Below are 27635 nucleotides of genomic sequence, written 5' to 3' on the forward strand. Positions count from 1 at the left end.
GAGGTAATTGACAAAATAATATAACTGTTTAAATATAGGCTACAAGCCATTGTTCCAAGTCTGCCTAAAGCTGCGTTCACACTGCCAGCTACTTTGTCGACTTAACACATTCTTGTGTCAGATCTAAAAATAAAGATTGCTCAGTCAGGCTTGTGTACTATTACAAACACTTCTACAAATAATTACGGACTCATATTGTACTTCAGTAGTTATATTTCAAATATTTTTTACCATGTCTTTCCTCTAAATCTCCAAATGACCCTGACATGCTTTGTCAGTATTTACTTAACATCTATTAACTTGATGCTGAGAAGGTCCACTTTGAAGGCAACAAGTTTGAAATCGTTATTTGGAGGATAACGATCTTTGAAAATAGCTCATTCATTGTTTAAAGGGTTAATCATTCATTCGGCTATCCATGACCAAAATGCAGAGTCTTTCGAGTGGACAGATAAACTATTAGACGAGTCACTATAGTCTTCAACTTTCCCGCATCATTTTTGCGTCTCAAAGTTGCGCATCGCCTGCTTAAACTAAAAAAGCATTAAGGTGCATCTGCATTAAAATCCTACTTAATTTTATGTATAGACCTACTTTGTCTATTTGTCTTTTTGTATGTATTGATTTTGTCTGACTGCTTTTGCGCTATAAGCTATTATTTTCTAGTATCTATTCTAGACACTTCTAAGGACATTTCCCCACTTTGTGAATTGAGCACTGTTAGCTCCACCTCTATGGGAGTTTGTCACGAGTGGAAGAACTGAACTCCCCCTTCCTAATACCCCTTCAGTTAAACTGGAGGGAGGACGCAGTGTGGAGAGAAAGGGGCAGATAGACAAACGGTAACGGAACGCTTGGAGAAATACGGATCAATCTGGTACATTTCGCTCAGGCAGGAGATTTGCGTGAGGTGGCATCTGCGACGTAGAATTCCAGGTGGATTCCAACCAAGTGACCCCATTTTGTTTGGAAAAAAGGTTTCATATAAAAGGTGGATTGTGATATATCGATTATTATGGGTTCCAAAAGGCACCGCTCAAAGACTGCCGTGGTTTTACACAACTCTCCAATGGGACTTTCTCTACTGTTGCTTCTTCTACCGTTGTCCGTTGCCTTCAACTTGGATGTGGAGAACCCGACGGTGTATAACGGACCCAGGGGCAGTTATTTCGGGTATTCGGTGGACTTTTACATGGTTGAGTCAAGGTAGGTTGTTTGAGCGCACAAAGGCAACATTTAAATGCGTGGACACGCAATGCATACAAAGAAAAGTCCTACTAAACTACAAAGATCTGTTCAGCAGCACTCACACTCATCATTTCTCCACATAGAGTTGTTACATTGACAAAGACATGTTTTAACAGCACACGTGAGATACTGTAACAGGAGTCTGTTTAAAATAAATGTTACCTGTGCAGGTGATTTAAAGGGTCACTTCAGTATGACACACCTTTTTGGGCACTGTTGTTGGGTTACTCTATTGCAGGATAATGCCACAGTATGATAAATTAGTGTCATTTCCAGAATGTGACCTGTTTATTTTAGCAATATGATAAAAAAGACTACTTTAGCCTTTATTCCAATACACAAACTTTCATTGATTGCATTTCAACTCCTTTCTCCTAGATTCAGTACTGATAATGTATTGAAATGTTCAATAGCTGAGGGATGTTTCACACTCGAATCAAGGGGCAATGAAACAATGGCTGTCCTCCAACTGTTGTTTACAATTCCAACTCAATGTGTACACTGTCATTTAGATCAAAGCATATTGGCACAGTTGGGAAGTGACTGTCCTAAAAGTGTGGTTTAGTGTTTGTATAGTCCTAGTGTGAGCCTGAAGTGTGTGCATGTGTGTTTGTGTGTATGCAAGAACTGATTGACACTCATCCCTCTGTCAGTGGTAATGCTGGGGTTTTTTCATAGAGAACATAGGGTGTAAGTGATGTCATGAGGTAAGGAGGGTAGCAGATGACAGCTCTTCTCTGGGAGAATGAAGATTGCCCCCCCATAATTATCCTTGATTGCACATGTTATGGGCACTTAAAGTCATTGCACAGTTTCTATAATCTCAGCAGGAGAATCTCAAACTCCAAAAAAATGACCTTTGCTAGATTATGAATAACCTTTTTAAGTAGAACCCTGTAAGTAGAATGGTAGACCTCTCTGATCTGTTGCCAGGTCTAAATTGCAAATATCTGCTATGTGTTCATTTCTACCTGAACTATTTTCTTATGATGTAATTGAGTCGATCAACTCTTGTTTAGAATATGTGACACTTTTTGACTTTTTGAACTGCCAGTCAAATGTTTGGAAACACAATACATGTCAACATTTTCGAATAATAGTCAAGGCAGCAGTTCTATGAAATGACATAAATTTAAGTGTGGGAATTATGTAGTGATCAAAGATGTCAAAGCAATCAATACTATCGTTTAATTTAACTTCTTTAAAGTAGCCGCCCTTTGCCTAGTTTACAGCTCTGCAATATCTGGGCATTCTCTTAACCAAATTCATGAGGTGCCACTTGAGATGCTTTTTAAACTGTATTGAAGGAGTTTCCATATATGCTTGATGCTACTGAGATGCTTTTTTCTTCAAAATCTGGACCAACTCATCCATTTATATATACAGCTCTAAAAAAAATTTAGAGACCACTGCAAATTAATCAGTTTATCTGGATTTACTATTTATAGGTATGTGTTTGACAATACTTCTCCCTAATTCCAAATAAAAATATTGTTATTTAGAGCATTTATTTACAGAAAATTTACAACAGGTCAAAATAACCTAGAATAATGCAAAGAAAACAAGCTGATATTCATTTTTTTAAAACACAATATTAACGTTTTAACTTATGATGAGCTCAGAAATCAATATTTGGTTGAATAACCCTGATTTTCAATCACAGCTTTCATGCAACCTGGCATGCTCTCTACCAGTCTTTCACAGCACCACCAGATCATCACCGATCCTCCACCTGGTTGTCTAATGGACGTAGACCTGGAGAGGCCTTCAAGCCATAGTGTCTCGCACCCACTGTGAAATTTGGTGGAGGATCGGTGATGATCTGGGGGTGCTTCAGCAAGTCTGAAATCAGGCAGATTCATCTTTGTGAAGGACACATGAATCAAGCCACGTAGAAGGTTATCCTGGAAGAAACTGGCTTCCTTCTGCTCTGACAACGTTCCCCAACTCTGAGGAATGTTTTATCCAGCAGGACAATGCTCCATGCCACACAGCCAGGTCAATCAAGGTGTGGATGGAGGACCACTGATTCAAGACCCTGCCATGGCCAGCCCAATCTCCAGACCTGAACCCCTTTGAAAACCTCTGGAATGTGATCAAAAGGAAGATGGATGGCCACAAGCCATCAAACAAAGCTGATCTGCTTTTTTGCAAAAGTCACCCAACAGCAATGTGAAAGACTGGTAGAGAGCATGCCAAGATGCGGGTTATTAGAATGGGGACAAATGTGATCTCAATGATTTGGACAGTAGCATGATTGTTGGTGCCAGACGGGCTGGTTTGAGTATTTCTGAAACTGCTAATCTCCTGGGATTTTCACACACAACATTCTCTCAAATTACTCAGAATAGTGCCAAAAACAAAAAACATCAAGTGTGGGGCAGTTCTGTGGACGGAATTGCCTTGATGATGAGCGAGGTCAAGAGAGAATGACCAGACTGGTTAGAACTGACAAAGTCTATGGTAACTCCGATAACCACACTGTACAATTGTGGTGAGAAGAATATCATCTCAGAATGCGATTCTGATATGCTGGTTGGCGGCAAGAGGGGGACCTACACAATATTAGGCAGGTGGTTTTAAAGTTGTGGCTGATCAGTTATATATATCTTATTTTGTAAAGAAATTCTCAATTGGCTAATATTTGTCCAAAAAAACTTATTTTAAGTAATTATGTGTAAGCATTTAAATCATGAGCTTTTTAAAATAATTAGACACAAATCAAGTTTGTCCAACGTTTTTACAGGTAGAATATGTTCCATAAGTATTAATAGCAGTCTGTTATTGGCACAGTTCAGAATGGAAATTGTTTGATGAATGGATCACCACTATAATCTAACTGTGATTGCAAATCTAGCCTGCCAGACTATATGATCACCTTCCACCAGATGTAATCTCCGTGTCTGTAAGAGGTGATAAATCTTAGGGGAAATCAACTTTGAGTGATGTCATTTAATCACAATGCTGATCTTTTGGGTTTCCCTGCCCTCTGGCTGCATTACTATGTCTGTTTCTTTGCTGCAGACAGCTGTATTGCACTGTTCTGTGGTATGTTTGCAGTTATCATTAACTCACACATGCCCTAACTAGAACATTTCACAATCAGCCATCTCCATCTGTGTTTTCGTCTGCTGGACTTGTGTCGGAGTGGGCTCATGCTGGCTTCAGTTTCCAGTGGAACGTTATGTTCAGTGACTCTTGGTCTTTTACTCCTTGATTCTTTAAGAGTCTATGGTTTTATTGATTTTTATTGGTGTTTAAGGCCAGCATCACTTACTATTCAAGGGTCCAGACTAAAAATATGACTTCGGATTAAGGAGACAAATGGCTGTTTTTAATCCGCGAATCACAGAATTGCTCGATTTAGATTGCTGTTGCATTTGCATCTTTTGTTGTCCTAGTCTGCCTTTCTCTTTGAAACGAAAACTACAATGTTGCTCTGGGTGTCTGTCAAAGATGAAATGCAGACACAGTGGATGAGTTAGCACATGACATATCACAGAATGAGTCAGAGTTTGTGTGTGCATTCCCTTGTGTGTGAGCTCAACCATACGCATGTGTTTGTTCATTCTGGGACTTCAATTATGTAATTCTGCATAGTATTTAAACCCCTCACCCAGTATACTTCCACTATTCTAGACTGTGTGTCCCCTCCTACGCAGTGCCTTGGCCTGACTCGTTCCTTATGAGCTGTGAAGTCACGGCGCAAGGCAGCTCTCTTGACTGTGACTTCATTTGAACTTTTCACTCCAGAAATGTCCTCGTGGAGGAGGATGGACAGGGAGAGACGGGCCTCAAATAGGAGGCTGAGTGAGAGGGTGAAGGAATGTACGATACCTGGAGTTATTCTTTTCCAAGCACTCGATATAATTTGTATTTCTTAGTTTTCTGTCACTGTATTAGTGCAATACAGTAACATACATGCCAAGTAGCTCAAAGGAAAAGAGCCATTCTAGGAACCACTGGAGTTTCATCTATTGTTTTAGAGAATTTCCAAAATAAATTGGGTTTGATTAAACAAAAGTTTGTGTATGAAAGTGTTTATTCAGCAGTAGGAACACCTGTAAGCTATAACAAACTTGTGAGAATAGTGAATTCATGATAGGTGGTTATTTAGCTGAAACTCATCACATTCCTTGCTGGGTCAAGCTAAAAGTGAGTAATCAATTCATATCATTAGTGGTGTTAAAAATTTGTGTAGTTCTAGCAATGCAGAGAATTCAAAGTAATTCCACACGAGAGACTTTTTTCTAGTAGCTACTCATAAATGTAATCATTTCAAATTGTTATCAATCGATAGTTGATAACAGCTTGGAGTTATCCACTACTCAAGAATGCAACCGTGGCATGATCATTGATGCGCAGCTCAGATTTGACAATTCAAGAGTACTTAACAGTTTTTCCTCAATCGATTTGGCACATTTACTGAACAAACATACAATTGTCAAAACTCTAAGTACAATCCTCACATCACGTGGTACATTCAACATACCAATCTATGTGAAAGAATTAACCCAAGAATGAACTTTCAAATGTAAATAAATCCATCAATGAATAAACCATTAGCATCAAAACAAAAGGTTCCTATATCATTGCTTAGACCAAGACAGTCAAAATGCAAATACATCTTGTCAAATGACACTTTACTCTGTGATAGTTATCCACTATGTAATATTGTCCAATTGCTAACATTGTATATGTAGGCAGCTGAATAGTATTGATGTCAAAAAGTCATGGCACACACTATACTTTCAACAAAACATTTATTCAAAAAAGTTTCATCATTGTACGTACACTACACTACAGCCAACTGAAAATACTTAAAGGTCCCCTGACATGAAATTTTCACATTCTGAGGTTTTTTAACATTAATATGAGTTCCCCTAGCCTGTATTTGGTCCCCTCGTGTCTAGAAATTTCAGTCGGTGTAAACCGAGTTTTGGCTATCTTTCTCTGCCTGTGAGAAAATGAGATCTCAGACGGGCTGATCTTGAATCTCCCCTATATGACATCATACGGGGGAAGGTTACCTCCCCCTTCTCTGCTTTGCCCGCCCAGAGAATTCGAGCTAGGAAGTACTGAGCAGCGATTTTAGTTTATCCTCGAGAGATATCATGGCGTGTGACCGATCGAAGCACAAAAGTTGCTCAATAATTGAATGCACAAATGATCACAGAAGTCTTTTTTTATTTCCTTCATCCAATCCCCAGAAGGATCAATGGATAAATTTAATTTACTCTGGGAATGCACCGACACAACACACCAAATTTTTGTATGTCTGCGCCAAACATTTCACAGACGACTGTTTTCACAACATGGGTCAGTTCAGAGCTGGGCATGCTGAAAGTCTGAAACTGAAGTCTGGATCAGTACCAACTCTCTTTGGCTCACCTACAAACCTCGGACAAGTAAGTCAACTAATTATATATAATTGTGTTGCTTTACTATTTATGGTTACCTAGCTTGTTACACGTAGAATGTGGCTGTAACATTAGCTATGCAGCTAACAGCCGAGTTACTGTCGCTAATGTAAAGGTAGATAGCATCAGGTATATGTGTGAATACACACACTGTAACGCAAGTGTTGTACACTTCTTTGTTATTTGGATATCCGTTCTCCTGTTGGTGATATGTTTACAAAATTACAGACGTTTCAGATCTCTGCGTACTAGAACATCTAACGTTAGGCACCAAAAAAACATTTTTCCCCATGCTATCTGCACACACTTGGCTAATGAAGCTCATTCTGATTCTGATTCAAACTGAAACGCTTGAACGACTGCGTGTCTAAGTGCCATTGCAATATATCCAAAGTAAACATGCATGGTACCGTTGCCGCAAGCTGGTCAAGACCACACCCACACTACACCTTGCCCCGCCTTTCTCCTCCTCATTAGCATTTAAAACTACAGACACCGAAACGGCACATCTGAAGGAAAGCTCATTATGGGTTGGCTTGTAGTGGCTATAATTCTGTACCAAGGCTGAATTTTGTAAAAGAGATTTCAGATACAGTACTAGGGACCACTAAGGCCTATATCAAAGCCTACAAAAAGAAGCATGTCAGGGGACCTTTAAGAAAGCTTGTACAGAAAAAATATATACAACATCAAAATTCAGGATTTTGGGATTGGGATTTAAGAAAGGGTAGTATGGTGGGAGAAACTTAATAAAATGAGGGTGGGCAACAAACCATTATCTGACTGTATTTGAACGATGGAATCTTACGTTGTCCCAAACAATAACATACATTGGCAAGTCATTACCTTTCCAACCTCCTCTCATTCTCAGGCATGAGATCCCTGTAAAGAGTTTCCAGGAAATTGAGGAGACATGTGTTATATGGCCCAATGATGGGAATGTGGCAGAGTACACCATTCCCACATATGCCAGCACACATTGTAATGTACCCTCCACGCTGGCCTGGCACATCAACAGTGGCTCGGTGACCAATAATATTATGGCCACGTCTCTTGACTTTGGTCAAGTTGAATCCTGTCTCATCAACATACACAAAAATGTTTGGGGATTCGTCAGCCTCTAGCTCCATCACGCTCTTTAAAATATATTAAATCAATTTATGAAATAATTGAATACAGTTACAGATATCCCACATTGTGTAAAGTATTCTGCATATACAGGCTGTACTTGTCAATACTTAAAAGACAAAGAGATTACAGCACTGTGTAGTGTACAATGATGAATACTTTCCTGTACATAATGGTACCTCAGCTCCTTCACACTCTCACCATTCCTCTCAAAAGTTACCTTGTAGAGTTGCTTCAATGCAACCATCAATTGTGGAGAGGCTGACGTGTTGACATTTTGAAAGATGCCGTCATCTTTTATGACTGCACTTTGAATATTGTTGTCTAATAGCATGATTTGCTATGACCATATTACAAATTTCAAGTTGAGCAGTGAAAACTGATCTCCTGCCACCACCATGGGGAAGACACTCAATCCTAGACAGAAAATACAGCACAGTAAAGTCAACATATTCTACATAAATTCTGAGACATGCATTGGCTAAGTTTACTGGAATACCAGTGTGAAGGAATACAGTACAATATTTGATTACACAACTGTTTTCTCTCCTGAATGTCTGGACTATGGACGACACCATGGACCGGCCCAGATTAGGCTGCACTCTCAGACCAGCCTCTGTCATACTTAGGCCATGGTTGATGACATGGCCTATAATTGTTGCTGTATCTCATTTGAGATTTCTCTTTGCCTTTCTCTGACTCTTACTCGCACTCTAATGCCCCTCTTTACACCCCCCCCACCCCACACTCTAATGCCCCTCTTTCCCCCCCACCCCGCACTCTAATGCCCCTTACTCTTGTACGAGAAGGCTCTTGCCCCAGTCGGTCTCTTGCCCCAGCTTATATTGATTAGAGTTGACTCCAGTTTACTCAACTGGCTATTACTTAATTGCTTATTTGTCTTATGCTTGTAATTGCTTAAACTTGTATCTTTATCTTTTTCTAACAAGTATCAGCGTGGTGTGATAAAACATTATCACACTGGTTTTCGTCACACTGCATTGTGCACATAGCTTTGCGGCAGCCGCTTAGTTTTTCCACCCTTTTTGACAGGAAATAATCTGCCCTGATAATCCACTGTTTTTAAACAGTTAGCCAAGGTCCGAATGTGCAGATAATTAATATTGACTGATATATCTGCAAGTCTCTATGAAGAACATGTTAAACAGAGCTGGTAGTACTACATTCTAATTAGTTGCTGAAACCATTATCAAATTAGACAAAATATTTGATAAACAAACACGCAGGGGTCAGGAGATGTGTGAAACCTTTGAAAGAAGTCACTTTTGGCAACATTCTTTGTTTTGAGTTTTGTGACCACATATTCAGTTTGGGCTGGGTTTTGAGAAATGGCTCTTTTTTGTTTTCATGTTTTGGTGTTGAGGTACTCATCATAGCCATAGTGGGACAGAAAAGGCTCTTCCAAACTTCAGTCGAACATCATCAACCTGCTGTCTGAAGGCTTTCTGTTCTTTCTCTTAAAATGAAGAATCTGGTGTCAGGTATATACTCTCTGTCCTGCCTGTTCTCTCTTATTCTCTCACACTCTCTATTTCTTTCTTACCTCCATATACACACTCCTTAGTCTGGCTCCACAGGGGCATGCATTGTTTGAGAAGAGTAGTACTTGGCACAAATTAATAGAATTAGCAGTAGTTGCAGACCACCGAAGAGAAACGCCTGAGGATAGGGTTCAGTATCTTGGTGTCTGGGGGCCTGTCAGCTGTATATATGGAGGAGAAATGTATGGCTCTTGAACATGGAGAGAAGAACAGCTCAGTGCTATATAGGGGCCTCCTTGGGATCTGGAGAAAAGCAACTGTAATTTGTCTTGAAGAATTGAGATTGGTTTTTTAGTCTCATATCTTCACCTGAGCTGAATTTAAATGTCTTCTAGTCAATTATTACAACAAGTGTCCAAACATTTCACCAACATTTCTTTTCAGAGTTAGACCCAATAGTTAGTTTATGACAGTCAGAAAGTTTACATGCATTTAAAAGTTTTGATTTGAGTCGGAAAACATGTTACAACTTGATTTAGTCTGATTTTTGCAAATTTGGACAAACAGAGGTAGATAATGCAAAGTCACACTGTTTGTACAGCATGTATACACATTATTTGGACCACAAACAGACAGAGGTGGTGTGCAACCAAATGTATTAAACCCAGACAGATAAAGACTATCTTGACTATGCAAAAACCCAGTGTAGCTCGATCATAAATGTGCACGTAAACGTACTTATTGAAGGCAAACCCTTCCAAATCCACAAATGGTGATGTGGAGGAGTACCAGATTCATTTGTCTCATTCTTTATTGCCCTTTGGATAAGTAGATGATCCTTTGTGCTGTGAAAGGGCAGAGGTCAGGGTCTGTAAATAGGGCTGAATGTCAGAAAACAAATACCTTTTTGAAAGGTTTAGATTGTAGAAACAATGGAAACAGAACACCAGTATATATTTTTTCCCCTTTTCTCCCCAATTTGGATTGCCCAATTCCCACCACTTATTAAGTCCTTGCGGTGGTGCGGTTACTCACCTCAATCCGGGTGGCAGAGGACAAGTCCCAGTTGCCTCCGCTTCTGAGACCGTCAATCTGCACATCTTATCCGGTGGCTCGTTGTGCATGACACTGCGGAGGATAGCAGCATGTGGAGGCTCATGCTACTCTTTGCGATCCATGCATAACTTACCACACGTCCCATTGAGAGCAAGAACAACTAATTGCGACCACGAGGAGTTTACCCCATGTGAATCTACCCTCCCTAGCAACCGGGCCAATTTGGTTGCTTAGGGAGACCTGACTGGAGTCACTGAGCACACCCTGGATTTGAACTTGTGACTCCAGGGGTGGTAGTCAGCATCAATACAGGCCCCTAGAACACCATTATCGTAAGTACCTTTAGACTTGCCGGGAATTGCATGGCAATTTTCAGTGAATCATGTGTTACTATGCATAAATTCCTTTTCTGTTTATGATGTTCAAAAGACAGTTTTTGCTGTTTGATGATTGTTGGTGTTAGGGCTGTCAAAATTGCTCAAAAATGACATTCGAATATTCCCTCTAAAAAAAACACATATATTCGAACTATTCGAATATCTGGTTGCGCATTTGGTCAATGACGCGCATTACGTCAATAACAGGACAAATTAATAGAAAGAGACATAACTATTTGTATAGGTAGTTTATTTAAGTTTAAACATATTTGACAACGTATTACCTACACAAAAACAAGTAAATCAACTAATGGCCAAGACCTCACTCTGCTCGCACGCGCGAGGCACTCTTTCTCTCTCTCTACGCCCTCACGCTCTCTGCATAGCGGTTTAAAAGAACAACAACAATAAACAAATGTTGAGTGCTGATCAAGAGTTTTGTGCAAGCAATATAAGGTCGCGACTCTTCTCCCAAATATAGCAGGCTTCATTCAGTGATTAAAACAAATTATTAGCGTTAATTGAAGTTTTACAGTATATAGAACCGACATTGAGCGCTCCGAGCGAGCTGTGCTGTGGTAAACATGGAACTTTTCCTTGACATGAAGCGGTAAATAATCAAACCAGTGGAAGCCTGCAGTGCATGAAACTGCTGTATCTAACCTACCTTATTCATGCAACATCTATTCAGTCAGTACAGTAGCCTTACATTTTAGTCATGTTTCTGTTTAGCGTTAAATAAAATGAGGCACACAATTCGAGAAATGTGACAACAAAGACCCCTCAGGCAGCACGCCCACTTGCAAAGCAGACAGCCGCACATCTGCTACAGCGAGCGCGTTTTTTCCACATTCGAATATTAATTTTCACCTTCGAATTTCTGTTTTTTAAAACTATTCGAATATATATTCGAATTTAGAATATTCGTTGACAGCCCTAGTTGGTGTCTGTTTGAAACTTGCGGCTGAATTAGTGGGACTGTCAGCAGCATTAGCCAAAAGCAACACATTTACAGCCACAATGTAACCAGTCCTGGCAGGAATATTACTGTTGAAACATTCTAAATTTCTCACCTGCCCCTGTATATTTTATAATCCAAAGATTCACAAAGTTGAGGTTTACCAAGTTGCTATCTTGGCTATCAAACATGTGAAGACTCTTTTGATAATGATCTACAGGTCTTGTACCATGTGTTGTCAGGCAGCGGTACGTTGAAATTAAATTACATCATAGATGGTTTGGCCCTGACATAGTATACAGTAGGTCATCTTAAGCTTTTTTCATTCTCTAAAGTTTACCCTCTCTAGAGTTATTGCTAGATCAATATTTCTCTGGGACCTTGGGCTCAGTTTGCCATTGCTAAAAACAGATAAGTTTTTTCCTCCAACCTACTTCAGCCCCACCAGGAGGGATTCCATTTGTCGTTGATCATTTCTGCTCTTCCTCCATGGATAAGGCTGTCTGTTGTCCGTTGTCTTGCATCCAGCTGGAGATGGGTGTGTCTATGTTAGCTGCCAAGCTATTCTTCACTCAGGTTCTCCCTGCGACGACTAGTGTTTTCCATGGATTCGGTACAATGGAGGCCTTTGTGCAATGATAGAAAAGGTTTGCTGTTTTCAGTAGCAAACTTTTCCATGTGACTTGAATCTGTATTTATTTATTCATGTTTTTGGCTCATTCACTTCTTGATAAAGCCTCATTTAGCTCTTTTGGCCACATGTCATATTGCACCAATGGCACTGTCACCAATGTTGGTCTGTGGTAAAATTACAGTCTGCTATTTTACAGGCTAATGGGTACAACTTAGCCATTGATTGGGACTATGGGTTAGGTTGTCTTTACCGTTTACGAGTTGTCTGCTTTTTAAAGCCTGGTTCAACCTGGCAGGCTTGTATAATAGGCTCTTGTGTGTGATAGTGTACATGTGCCCTTGGTGGAAAAAGAGGCATGTGTTCGATCATGGTAGAACAAATGGCCCAGTCAGCTTTGCAGACATTTACCCTTTAGGCTCCATAAAGGCCTTAGATTGACGCAGAGTAGAGCAGATCTCCATTGTTCACCCTTGTCCTGATGAACACTTTGGGTAGATCATTATCTCTTGATCTGTTCTGTTCTGGTGTATCAGGAAAGAAAGGCCCCTGCTGGGCTGGGAACAACAATTATAGTCCAGCCAGCCAGCATTTAGATGGCCTGTTTATAGCCTGCAGGATTAAAAACAATGGACGCAAGGCATAGCGTGTGAAGATGAGCGATTGATGTAAATGTGTTGTCCCTGATGGCCCCTCTCATGACTATTTTCAAGTGTGAAGAAAGGGACTCCATGCTGAGAAATCTGTCTTGGAGGTGAAAATGGACAACAATTGCAGCTCACTGTGGGGTGTTTACTGGATTGGTGACTTGGGGGGCTGGGTTTGCAATTTGTTATCAGGAGATTTAAGAGGTAAAACCACACTCTGTGTTTATGTAAACATTGTTGGGTGCTTTAAATTGTTGTCTCTGCACTTACGAAAAATGTTGTCACGTCCAAGTCACACCCACAGTTAGTTTTAACCAGTTATCAATACTCTTCAACTAGCTGAGTTCTTCTAGGTCAAGAATTTCAGGAATGTACACGAACAGGAGAAATATCACGAAAAAAAAAAAAATTTGTTTAGCTGGTACTTAATCATCTTTGTAAAAACCCAGTACACCAGTGGTCCTAAGGTCATACTTCGGTTTTCTGCAGGCCAATATATCTCGTGCACATCAACACAGTATGTGCAAACTGTTTGTGTACAGCATAGTTTTTGTAGATGCGTCGTCGGCACGGTGCTTGCGTAGAAGAACGTGTCCATATGGGCTTGGGGTCAAAAGAGCATTTATTTTGAAAAATACATATTGAAAATAAGGAGACATCAAATCATTGACTTAAAAGGCTCCTTTTACGATATTATGCTTCCACTTAAACTTGCTTCTGGTTTGATAGTGCATTAATTGGTATAGCGAATAAAAGCTAACTCTGTGAGTCAAGCCAGGTACTCTAGTTCTGGCTGACCCGTCAACACCTGGTGTTGTTGATTTAGATTCCTGTTTTGGCAGACATATCCTCTTGGAGGTAATGTTTTTGTGGTGACATTAAAATGTGCCTATGTAAAATGGGGTGGGGGTGCTTATCTGGTCAACAGTTGAGGGCATGTGTGCAGTTATAATGGCTATTCCAAACCGGCATAACTTTGCATTAGCCATTGCCTGAAATTTCTTGAAAAGTCCATGAGACATTACACTGTTGGAACTGTGGATTATTTTTGACATTCAAACATGCAGCCCCACATTCTGCAAAATATACTATTTAAACCAGTTGCAGGGAAGCTACGTGTGCGATGCAGTGTGACTAAAACCAGTGTGGTAATGTTTTAATCACACTACACTGCTACTTATTAGAAAAAGTAGCTTGTTACTGGAAAAGCAAATCTATATTCAAAATGGCTGTATTACTATCATGCTACTGAAAAATGTAAAGTTAGGAGTGTCACTACTTTTTAGTTACTCTCCAGAATTGATTCTACCTCAGATTTAATGCATCCACAGTTAACCTGGCAGAACAGAAAACCTTGAGGTTGTTGGCTGGTCTCCCAACCTGGCCAGGCTGGTTAGACTGGTCTTTTTGCTGGTTTTAGAGGGGTCTGGGACAGCAAGACCAGCATTGGCTGGTTTTAGCTGGTTCTATTAGCAGGGTAATTACTTCAGTAATGAATTAGTATGAACGAATTTGAATTTCATACTACTAAAGTAAGCATCTCTAACCTCCTAGTATGAGTGTTACATTTTCTTGCATTATCATTTGAGGTTATTTTTATTATTATTAAAGGAAATTTGGTGACCGTTGCAATTGTCTTCTTTCATTACTATGCAGTTCTCCTCAGGGCTCTTGGCACACAGGCTGTGTGAGTGAGCCGTCATCCTTCAGTTCCAGCTGACCTAGTGGTCACTGCTTTGCTCATCATCTTTCTTCCACAGCTCCCAGACAGCAGAACAGCACATGCAGATCAGCTCTACTGAGCAGACAGGGGCTGCAGACAGAGCTTCTTTAGCCCACTTATATTTGTCTCATTATTAGCTGCTTAACGATACAGAGACAGACTGGCAACTGTGTTAATGGTCACTGGCTTCTTACAAAAAACATACCAGCCTTAAATTTCAGTTTAGCCTTTGTTGATTTGAGAATGTTAGTTCATTGAGGTCCTCATGTGTTTCATTATGTAGAAGAGTGGCAACAGTGCATACTTTAGTCTTGCTTAAAAAAACAAACAGTTAAAAGCACCCTAAAAACCAAAGTATACTTTGCTTTTGACATGAACACAGAGTCTGCGCACCGTCGAATGATAGCCTTTGAAGTATACTTCACTTGATTGAGCACACATACACAGGCGGTTGGCGCATACACACTATGACTGCTATGAGATACAGAACTATTTCTATTCAGGAGCTTAGATCCACATAGATGTCTTTATATTACTTCAAACTTGAGTTATACAAATGCAGGTGTCGCCTGAGTCGATTTGCATGTCTACACATAGATGAGAGCCATGTGTGGCTTGGCTATGGCAAGCCATGGAAAATGTTAACTTGTGGTTAACATTTTATTTATACTTCAATAATGCCATTGGTTGGTCTTGTTGTTGTAGCATCTATTGGTGGAGGAGTGAAACTGTCACTGCAGCAGCAACTTAAATACTGGACAGTGGTCATTTTCCAAACTCTTTTCTTTCCTCACAACTGCTGTATATTGACACACTCTTAAGTAGCTTGAAGTAAGTGACGGTCTGGTCTGCTAGCCTCAGATCTAAAAGTGGCCAAAACTCTAAGCTAAGACCAGCTAAGACCAGCCAACCATCTTTTTGGTTTGGTTGATTTTTTTTCATCAGGTTAGTGAGTTACCTCTCTCCCTATGGCCTACATAGGTAGCTGCCTTCTAAGACAACATGTTAACCATAAGTGACTGATTTGGAACGCTGTATGTAGGCAGCAAGACAATAGTGCTCTACATGGGAGTCTACTCACAAATTGATTTCAATAATTTTATGTTAGCATGTTGCTAAGCTAACAGCATGATACCTTAATAAGCATAAAACACAGCTCACACAAATAGAGAAAATCGATTTAATTATTTTATAAATTAACTTTTTAATTAAGTTTGTGTCATTTTATTTGCACTCAACATTTATTTTTCTGTCATCTATTTGCCTTCTTCGCTAAGCATACATGCATCACTTGCTTAAAATTTGATCAAAAGAAGGTATCTTAAAAGGCGGCATAATCATGCTGTCTTCTTTTTGGAACAGCTTTCATAATTTTAGTGCACCTATGATAAATTTAAATGCTAACTCCATATGCAGCTAACTAGGTTTTGGAACAAAGCATTTGTTTTGGATCAGTTCCACATCTTCTGTGAGAACATGGTGTGCTATTTGTACCCGTTTTTGCGAATAACATTCAAATTCCATATGCCTGTGAACAGCTTGAAGATTGTTGAGCCTTTTTTGTGTAAATTTGTAGAAATGTTCCTTAGGCTATAAATTACAATCAGTCTTAAACATCATGGTCTTGTTAATATACTTCTGCAGTCTGCATGGTGGGCATGGAAAACTCTTGGATAATCACAAATGACGAAGTTACTTACAGAAGTGACTGATGGTAATTAATTATTCTTGGTGCACTTATTGAATTGCAGTTAGCTTGATTTTTTTTTTTTTTTTTTATGCACATGGGTTTTGAAAAAGCTAATGATGCAGTTGTATACAAAGCTTCCCAGGAAATTACCTGTTATGTCATGTCGTTTGTAGCCTTTTTCATTGGCAGTATTATTGTTTTCTGTGCCATTGCCATGTAGGCTAATGGTGGCAGACGATGTTTGTGTATTTTGTCTGATTTCCTTGCCCCTTCATTACCAGCTAATGTGGTTTCTTGGCAAGTTTAAGCAATTCAAATAGTGTTCGAGAGACATAAGCTAAACAGCTGGAAGATAATGAAGTGTGCAATGGGTGCAAGAATGTTTTATGCAGAAGAGTGAAGGAAATAAGGCAAGCATTTGCCATCTGATTTCCCAAGCCTCTTAACCATTAATGCCATGAGTTTTACGCTATCAGCCTCTTTAACCCAACATTTCTTGCCACAACTTAAGTAGATGATATCTGTGGTGCACCAATTCATTTTTATAGCTTTAATTTGGGTCTGATTACCAGACCTCAAAAGAGGGGATTTAAATGTGTTAGACATCCTTGCCTCAGTGGTGAGCATTTAGCAAGTTTAGAATTTTGGTGGTAACATATTTGAGCCTGACTTTCAGACTAACTCAATTAGCTTAAATAACACCACACTGAGAATGGTGTTTGAATCTGTTGATTAGCGACAGGGTTAGTGGTTGTCTCTCTCAGAGATGCCACGAGGGCGTCAATTCTGTTTTTCTTCTAACACATCTAGGCTTTGCTTCACTGTTGCAAAATTAGTCACATTATGAACACATAAAATGGTAAATTATAAAAGATTTTCACTAGAAAAAGGGTGGTATTATGCATGAGCACTACAAGCAGATTGTCAAAAATACAGCCCCAAACTGACTTGTATAAAGCAATTTTTTTTAATGACGTACAACTATCCTTGATGACCAAGCAAGATGGTTGTTAAAACAAGACAATGACCTCTGACATTTGCCTAAAGATGCTAATAACAGTTAAAGCTAAATTTGGTCTGCTTTTAAACTGGATTGAAACAACATTTTGTTGCTCTCTTACAAGGTCAGATTGTTTTAATTAAAGCAAGCAGCACCACAGTATTTTCTTTGTTGGATGTTCTCCTCAAGTCTTTCTCATTTTATGCCAAGCCTGTACAGAAACTAGCATATAAGCCAAGAGCAATCTGGCTATTATTGTTATGCTAATGTTAGCCCAATATTTAAGCATTTTGCGGGAAAAAGGGAATATAAGTGAGATGAGATCCCCTACAAGATAAACCCCATTACATGCTAATTGTTTGTTCTTTCTGATCATTATCAAACTCCCCTTGTTTAGGCTGTGTGTTCTTTTGAGTGTGAAGCGGAAGGCACAGTTTTTTTTCCACTTGTGCTAATGAAAGCAGTTTTCTGTGCCTGTTTTTCCTGTTGTATGTATGTACATATACTGTATCTTTCTTAAAACATGGAACCTGTGGTGTAATCGTTAAAAAAAAAAAAATAATATTGAAGACTTTCATTTGTTGTAGTGGTTTTGCGTTACTTTAAAAGGACTGTCAATATTCAGGATGAGCGAATTAGAGAAATTTATCATAACAAAAGTGCAATGCTTGTAGATGTACTGAAACTGTACACTTGTAAGTGATCCGCCAAAGCAGTAGTGTAAGTGTACTGCATTCCAGGAACTTGAGAAGTTAGATTGAAAGTGCTTGGGAAAGATAGTGAGTTTGCAGCTGTTAGAAGCATTTTACATGCATCACAGCAACGGAACATTTCATCAGACCCCTGTGCATTCAAGAGGCAGCTCACCCAAAATGAAATTTCGGTCTTCATTTACTCACCCTTCTAAAACTTGAATTAATTTATTTAGCTTCTGAAGATACTCTTTTAACCACTGGAGTCTTATGGATTACTTTAATGCTGACTTATTTGATTTTTGCTTAGCTTTAAAATGTTGGCACCCATTCACTTTCATTGTTTGTACCTACAGAGTTGAGAAATTCTTCTAAAAATCTTTATTTGAGTTCAGCAGATGAAAGAAAGTCATACGCATCTGGGGTGGCATGAGGGTGTATAAATAATGAGAATTAGAATTTTTGGGTGAACTATCTCTTTAAGGGCTCTTGTCAGATCTGGATGAATTTGTCAATAAGAGAGGTTTGAAAACACTTCTAGTAATTATTACGGTGAAAATGTGAAAATGTCCCACATGGACATTATATATAATGCTGAATATACACCAAAGCAAGATCATGCTTTATTAATGCCAACTTTCTCTATTTCATAGCTTTTCAAGTTATTTCAGTGTAGTTACAGTTTTCAGTGATGAAAGAATTTAGATAATTAGTTCTGTACAGCAGTACCGCTGCTTTCTAAATGGAGAGTATGCAGACTAGTGCGTAGGGTACCAACCCCAGTCACAGAACACTCACTGTGTCTGAAACTGCCCCTATCCACTATATACCGTAATTTCCGGACTATTGAGCGCACCTGAATATAAGCCGCACCCACTGAATTAAAAAAAAATATTATTTTGAACATAAATAAGCCGCACCTGTCTATAAGCCGCAGGTGCCTACCGGTACATTGAAACAAATGAACTTTACACAGGCTTTAACGAAACACGGTGTGGCAGCGGGGGCGTGGTCAAGCGCCCGTTCAGAAGAGAAAAGCGGTAAGGGCGCTTACATCAAGTGCTGAAAACTGTCACACTGGTGCCAGTGTGACAGTTTTCCCAAGAAGGACACGTGAAGCAGGGCACTTGACGTTCCAGGTAAGGCTTTTAATGGCCACAGCAATGTTTACCATCAATTTTATAGAGTTTCTCAATTCTTGGTCTTCTATGCGCCAACACTAGACTGACGTGTGTCTGTCTGTCTGTCACTCACTCACTCACTCTCTCTCCGCTGCCTTTTTATGCCGCTCTTCCCACGCTTACTGAAATTAGACACAGGTGTTAGACATTAGCTCAGGTGTAAGCGCCCTTACCGCTTTTCTCTCCCGGAAGGGCGCTTGACCACGCCCCCGCTGCCACACACGGCTTGTAAAAAAAAATTAGCAGTAAACAGTAGCCTAGCAAGAAAGTCATTGGTCACTATCTTCCTCCTCTTGTGCACATGAAACCACTGAAGTCATCTCCTTCGGTGTCGGAGTTGAATAGCCTCAGCTTTAGTTGTCTTTTTACACTGAGTCAATTCATCACGCTGCTGTTTCCAACGTCTCCCTTGCAGCAGCTCTATTTCCTTTTCCAACAGCCAGATCAATCGCCTTCAACGTGAAAGCTGCATCATATGCATTTCTCCGTGTCTTGAGGGTGACAAAATGACTACCGTAATCAGAATGATGGGAAGTTTGAGCGCGCTCGATTTAATCTAAACAGTAAACAAAAAAGTTGTTTGACCTTAACCCGTTCGGCAATTTCATTGGTCTAATGAAAGCTTCATGCCGCCAAAAAACTGAGTACGTCACAGAATGTTTTTTTTTTTTTTAAATAAAATTTGAAAGCGGGAAAAATCCATATATTAGCCGCGTCGTTGTTTAAGACGCGAGCGTGGGAAAAACGTTGCGGCTTATAGTCCGGAAATTACGGTATTGCTCTATTTCCAGATTTCGCCATTTTATAGGAGTATCTAAATTCTGATTGAGCCACTCGTTCCCTACTTTTGTTCACTTATTCTTACCCACAATGCACTCGAATTTCGTTCATTGCCAACAATCCACCAAGGGCAAAACGTACCAGCTGGGAGTTTACTGATTCCTTCACTCCTGTTTTATTTCATGCTGAATGTATTAAATAACTTTTTGACAAATAATTTCTTGATTAAAATAACAATAACATATGGAGAGGCAAACATACAGATACATTTTAAAATGTACTCTTTATTTGATAAAATGTGTTTACTCTTTATATTAAAATACAAAAATACAGAGTGAATATTTAATGTATTATTATGTAATAAGAATAACAAGTAAGGCCAAAGTATTTTAAAAGTTAATATGTGACATTGTTTCTGCGACAGCCCCAGGGCCCCGACACTCGTATATGTCAGCATCTGAATTCACTCACTCATTTCGTTCACTCACTGATGAGATATAGTGCACTCGCTGCCATTCACTATATAGGAAAGAGCATTAGAGCCAAATCTTACCTCAGCGTGCTGCCTTAAATTGAAGCTGAGATTTTAATCTTGAAATATCAGCTTGTCTTAAAAGAAGGCATTGCATGACAAATCTATTATTTTTTTCACTGTGTGGAGTGAAGAAAGTTTTTCACTTTGAAGAGTTTGATGCTGCAGCATTGATGACTTGAGTGTCAGTCTGTGTCAGCAGCGCACGCAGCTGTGTGAACTTTCTCTCTCGTAAAAGTTCCATTCAATAGTCTCTCAATAAATTACTTATTAACTAAAATTAAATCCCAGTAATGTAATGACAGGAATGCCGTCCACTTGTAAAGAAGTAAAAGTAAAAAAAAGAGTAAAAAGTACCCACTTTTAAACCTATCCTAAAAGTAAATTTAGGTAATCTAACTAAATTCAGTTCAATTAAATTAAACTAGTTCCAGTCCAAAATTTATTGCGATATTCCATGACTCAGTGAATTGCAATTCTGTTCGGTGGCAAATTAGGGGAAATGACACACTACAACAGGAGTCGGCAACCTTTGGCATGTGTGCCAGCATTGGCACGCAGAGGGGTAATCTACATCTTGATGTAATCCTTCCTCATGATCATGCAGTGTGTTTTCATGAGCTAAATGAGAGGCTAAATAAAAAGTTAAAATGTGACGAGACTGCAGGAGACCTAACAGACTCGTGCATCACGTGCAAGCCATTTGCACATCACGAGCCAGCAGCAAATCACTTTCGTTTAACCACACAAGTAAACGTGCCCGCTTTGCTTAGGACAGACTGTGCGGATGACAGCCTACATTCCATGTCTCATTTGTTTCTTTTTGCTTTCAGAACAACACGTAACGTAATAAGGAAAACACAGCTATTAATCCTTGAGATTTCCTACACTGCATATAGGTACACCCTCCTTAAGCCATGGTCACTCTCAAAATTACATTAAATTATTAAAAGAGAAAACATTAACCCACATCGTGTGGTTCAAAAATAAGAGTCTATTCAAAGTTAACCTAAAAGGGCTAAATAGTTGATAGACTTGTGATGCGCAAATGGCTTGCACATGCAGCGTGAGTCTCGTCACACTTTAATAGTGTTTAGTGTCCCATTCAGCTGATGAAAACACATTGCGTGATCACGAGGAAGGATTATATCATTACATGTCAGCACAGCCATTGACCAGGAAAATGGCACTCCATGTCAAAAAGGTTGCCAACCCCTGCACTACAGATTTAAATTGTGTCACCAACTGACTTGTTGTTTAGTTTTGCAGCTAATGTGTTGTTCACCCCCAAAATGTAAATGCTGTCGTAATTTACTCTACCTCATGACTTACTTTCTTCTGTGAAACATAAAAGGAGAAGTTAGGGTAGGATGAGGCTGTCAGTCTTTAACCATTCACTTTCATTGAATGGAAAAAAAGTTGACTGAGGCTAACATTCTGCCTAACATCTCCTTTAGTTTTCCATGGAAGACAGAAAGTCATAGGGATTTTGAACAACATGAGGATGAATAAATTATAGCATCATTTTCATTTATGAGAGACCTATCCTTTTTAAAAGTTAAAAATGTGACTGATATATTGTGAAAACTGACCCTAAATTTGTTAACTTTTTTTATTTAATTTAATTTTGTAATATATCTGCTCCATAAACCCTTTGAAAAAGGATGCAGTGAACAATCTGTCTCCTGCTTGCTCTGTTGTTTTGACTCAAGTGGTCATCTGGTCATACCTATATGACTTTATCTCTGAAGAGCATTTAAAGTGGGCTCAAGTCTCCATGGCTGACTGGAGGGTTTGCTGAATACAGCCATTGTAAGGAAGCCCTCTGTTACGCATCACTGAGACCAGCCCAGGGGTCAGGAAAGGGTGTTCTCTTCCTGTACATGGCCCCAACCCCCCAATGAGATGTACTCAGTGCCCTCTGATAAACACCTCCATATCCCCATCCCCCCTTCTCTCAATGGACCAGGCTTAATGACAGGAAAGATGATAGTAATTTAACAGACAATGAGTTCATGGCGGCCCTGCACCAATCCATGCTGGCTGAAGGAAAATTGGGCACAGATTAAAAGAGCAGGGACCATGGGAGTGGCCATCTTGCTGTTGGGTACTTTTTGAGAGCTTGTTTCGAATGTCAGCTCTAATCTCAAAATGCCAGAGAATAATTCCTGAAAGCTCACAAAACTAGTTGGTGGAGTATAATTTCTGTTCTTTTTTAGTTGTACTTGCTCAGAGATTTTGAAAATATTACACTTCAGTGCGCTACCTGTCCTACCTGAATGATATCTCAAATCATGTGGTTTATTGAAAAGGTATGCTATTGCTTATCTAAGTGATCAGATTTATGACTTTCGCCTAGTGGGCAATATAATTGGTGAAAAACTCATACGCTTACACTGAAGGAGAGACCCAGGCCATTTATTGGGACCAGAATAGATACTTGGGAGAGAGCTCCCAAGCATGTATGTTTGTGTATTTGTGTGTGTTGGAGGTCACATGTTGCCAACAAAGTTACTAAGAATTGCACATGGCCACAATGTTACATAAAACAGCACTGAATTTTATATTAGGAGCCAGTCCATTTTCTCAAACATTGTCGTCATCTCTTGGCTATAGTTTCTGGTCTTTCATTATATTCTAATCTTTTTAAAATATGAAAATTAGAGAAATATTGAGTTCTCTGTCTTCTGGAACATGTGCTACTGTTTATAATAAAGAGCATCTGTTTCTTTACAGATAGTCTCTGTTAGTTGCACTTCAAGTTGATTATAAAATCCAAATCCTTTACCAAAGTTCTCCACAGCCTTTTTGTAAATCAGAACACTGTTATACTTTGTCTTGCTTTCTTATACATATTCCAGACAGTCTTTAACAGTGTGCTAACAGCTTCCTTCATCTTTTGCCTCTTTGAACAGTGTGAGTATTATAGTTGGAGCACCCAAAGCCAACACCAGCCAGCCTAACATCACAGAGGGAGGTTCTGTCTTCTATTGTCCATGGAGCCTCAACCAATCACAATGCAGCAGCATCACGTTTGATCGATTCGGTAAGTTGTAGTAAACCAGCTGTGCATTGCATTTATTCGGAATTTACCACACCATTAGACTTTTATGTGATGTAGATATTGCTTTAAACATGTTTTTGTCTGTTCAGTGAATAAACACTGTTTTGTGCTTCAAAATGAGTTTCCCTGCTAATAAAGTAGCTTAAACCAGCCTAAAAAGTTTCCCTGTCTTACCAAGTTCAAAATGATCTAGCTGGTTTTCCAGACTGGCCAAGCTGGTGCTCAGCTGTTTTAGCTGATCAGCCAACTTGTCTCCCTAACTCACCAGCTGAAAAGTGCCTAAAACCCCTTTTAAAACCAACAAACAGACCAGCTAAGATCAGCAAACAAGCGAAGGCTGGTTTAAGCTATTTTTTTCCAGCAGGGTTATCAGCTTATGCAACTAATTTAGAGTTCAAAGACTTCAAGAATGCACCGGCATAGCTAATTGTCTACCAGCATTTAAGTGGATCCAGTATTTAGACTTAAGTTTGCACATCCTCCTAAAAACAATCCCTGTGTTGATGGATATCTGTTCCCTCCATTATGTGTCTTCCTGAAAGCTAGCATCTTTTGGTCATTGTGTGCACTGGGCTCTGAGAGGGTGATGGAAGATGGGATTTAGAGGAAGTGAAGGCAGACAAGCACTTGAGCAGACATCCTGATGTACATGCAGTTTTAAAAAAAAGTTTCTGTTTTTTTTATTTGAAAGTTTCTCAACAAGGAATTCTCCAAAGCTGAACATGGTTCCTGGATTAGAATAGGTGGCCTAAATAATTAAGTTTAAGGCCTGAAACGTACTTTAAACAAGTATGTGAATGCTTGACCAATGCATTGCCAATGTGTGGTCTGGTTGAACATAATAATGTGCGTTCTTGCATTACTGTAACGACACAAACCTCAGTACTTGAGGGGGCTTAATATTGCGTTTAATTTACTTGCTCAGCAATTTTCTTTTCAAACTGTTACTTCGCCATGGCATTAGTTGGCTTAAAAGTGAAAATTCACTGTAGGAGCAGACAGTTCACACTAATTTCTGCTACAGCGCCCCTTACATCAACGTTGAGAATGCAATGCATTTTTTAGAGGGCAACAACGCATGAAGTCGAGCTTGTTCACATTCTTACATTGAGTATGTTTCAGCCTTAAAGGTTGACTCTAATTTTTTACATTATATGTATAAAACATGCATAAAATCATGACCACTCATGTGAAATGAAGAGTTCAGTGATGTCACTAACCTTATAAAAGCTGGGGCACCTCATGGGGGCAGCCATGTTAGCATCACATGACCAACTGTGGCGCCTCGTGTGGGCAGCCATGTTAGCATCACATGACCAGCTGAATACTACTCTCTTAATATCACTAACTTTCCTGTTATTGGACACTTTATTCATGGATTAAATTAATCCTGGTTTACTGTGCATAGTGAATTTCTACAATGGCAATTAGATTGGTAATTAAATTCGACTATGTTTGAATGATGCATCATTCAGGCCACTAGGTGTCAGTGTAAGCCAATTTATGGCACTTCGACATCCAAAAATTTCTGAGAGCACTTATAATAAAAGGTGCAACATGTTTAATGTAGTTATGTCATTGATTTCCTGGACTGTGTTGGGGAAGCTACTTTGACACTGTAGATGACTGGATAAAAATAATTATTTCCGATGCATCGCGATCTTCATTTGAACAATCTTGATTCTTAAATCACAAGATTGACCTTTTACTCTATGCAGCAACCCTTTACACAATGAGAGGAAATCACTTGCAACCAAATTTCATGTTATGCGACAAAAATGTCTATGACTAGCCACTAGCTGGTACATGTTCAGATTTCACTCACAAGTGATTGAATAGTATAATGGAGAAAACGTTCAGCACCGAGATCCTTTCAATACATGTTGAGAGTAAAAGTTTGGTTTAACTCTTTCTTGCAATGTGTGTTCAAAGACGAGATCCACAAATCCATTTGCCATTGAATCATGTCTCTTTTAAAATCCTTTCTGTTCTTTACAGTCAGTTGTCGATGAGTTGCACCGATGAGGTAAATCCACTCGAGTCCTCTCTCCTTAATATGCGCTCCTTTACAGATGCTTCTAACAGAACAGTCGGTTTTCTTACTGAGACATTATTGTTTTTTAGCATGTGTTTAACAAATCAATTATAAATACTTGTATACAGTAAACATTATGCATGCAAACAATAAACCTGTAACAAAATGTAATATGCAATATAAAATTAAATTTATTAATGGAATACATGGATTTGATTCGTTTTAAAAAGCTAAAATGTGAACAAAATTATAAACTATTAAAATATAAATAGTAAAATAAATATTTTCATAATGTACCTAGCTAGAAGGTCCCACGTATAATAAACTTCATTAGCTGGGAGAGAATTTCTTTCATATGACAAAATGGACTGAAAAATACCCATATGAATTGATATCGGATTGAATCAAAATCAGAAACAAATCGAATTGGATCGAGAGCTTGTGAATCGGGATCAAATTGGGAATCTGTATCAATTTTGAAAAAGTGGATTACTACAATCCAAGATACCAACCAAATTAAGCGACAATATTTTAAATACAACTGAGCTACTGCCATGCTACTGAAAATGTAGTTTAGTTGTATCGTTGCTACTTTTAGTTACTTCCCTACTGGTGTTCATTAAGACACACTAAGAGTAAAACACATATTTTTGGAATACATGACCCAAAACTTACTGGTCAGTGAGTTTTGTTCACAGACAGAAGGACATTTTTTTTTTTTTGTCTTTGACATGAATAGGTCAATAGAAATTCATTGTTTCCATTTAAAACAATTCAATAAAAACAATTTACTCTTGATTTAAACAGCTGTCTGCTTTGAGGTTGTCTTGTTAGTGCCTGCATGCTAATCATTGTTGCACATTGATTTACTCGTAGTATCAGAACAAGTTGTGTTTAATTGTGGTCCTGATACAAAACATAAAATATGCGTTACCTAAGGAATCTAACTTCTGTGCACTACAACAACCAGGAAAAACAATGTGGGAACTAAACCTTACCTTCTGGCAAGTGTGTATCAATTCAAAGAAGTCTCTTTTCTTGAAGCTGATGGAGTACTAAGAACTGATCCAAGTTGCTGAGTATGTAGAACACATGTCAGGGGACATTGAAGTGTTCGTTCTCTCAGTGAGATACTGTTGGCTTCCTTTCTGTAGAATCAAAGTCTCCACTCAAAATCTAAGCTGTTATTTACTGCCTAATACTCATACACCGAGAGAAATGTTCCAGAAATTCTGAAACAAAACCTTTTACAGGCCTGTTTTGAATAGTTTTTCTTTTGTTTTGAAACACATGTCGCACATTTACTTCTGGAAAATGGCTAGCTATGTTATAGCTAGCTGATTTTATTTTCAGACTGAAGGGCCTTTTCTATGCCGTGCTGTATTAGCAAACATACAGTGTGTTTATGAATCATGCAAATGTCAAGCTGTTCTTCCTATTGGATTTGACTTGAATTAAAACATAATTTTATTTTGGTTTAACTCGATAGTCAAGCAGAGGATCATAATTAAATTAAGGTAATACCCTGTGACGCATGATGTATTTATAGGGTCTGGTTTAGTCTCAGAGGTTAATGCTTATCCTTGATCATTCAATTAGTTGTCAATACATCCAGGCAGACCCATAATGGTTGACATTTTGACATGTGAGAAACAGCTGAATTAACGTAATTCCATTTTGTTGCATTGATGAGGAGATAACCTGAAATTCACGTTTAACATTTCGTCAAAGAAAATATTTCAAAAGATTTTTAAGATTTCGGAATAAAATGTGAGTGGTGCTTGTCAATACAAAAGTCATCGCCACAATGCTAGGGTGCTGCCAAGGCATTGCTATGCAGTTACTAAGGTGTTCAAAGTGGTTTTTAGTGTGTTAAGTGTTTGCTTTGGGGTTCTGGGTGGTTTCTAGGTTGTTTAGAACTAGCCCAAGTCAAAATAGCCCACCGCCAAATCTCTATTCTAGTGCATAGAT

At 39.0% G+C, this 27635-nt stretch overlaps 1 protein-coding gene across 2 annotated transcripts in view; it reads left to right on the forward strand.

The window, feature by feature from the left end:
- The first annotated feature begins 810 nt into the window (after positions 1–810).
- The window catches only part of LOC127618704 (integrin alpha-5-like), a 74298-nt gene continuing 47473 nt past the window's right edge, over positions 811–27635 (forward strand). For both annotated transcript variants that reach the window (XM_052091305.1, XM_052091306.1), the window contains exons 1-2: positions 811–1206; positions 23481–23611. In XM_052091305.1, the coding sequence (XP_051947265.1) occupies positions 1016–1206; positions 23481–23611 (322 nt within the window). In that variant the 5' untranslated portion in view covers positions 811–1015. The remainder of the gene's footprint in view (positions 1207–23480; positions 23612–27635) is intronic.

This window comes from Xyrauchen texanus, chromosome 25 (assembly GCF_025860055.1).
Source record: "Xyrauchen texanus isolate HMW12.3.18 chromosome 25, RBS_HiC_50CHRs, whole genome shotgun sequence".
NCBI classification, from domain to species: Eukaryota; Metazoa; Chordata; class Actinopteri; order Cypriniformes; family Catostomidae; genus Xyrauchen; species Xyrauchen texanus.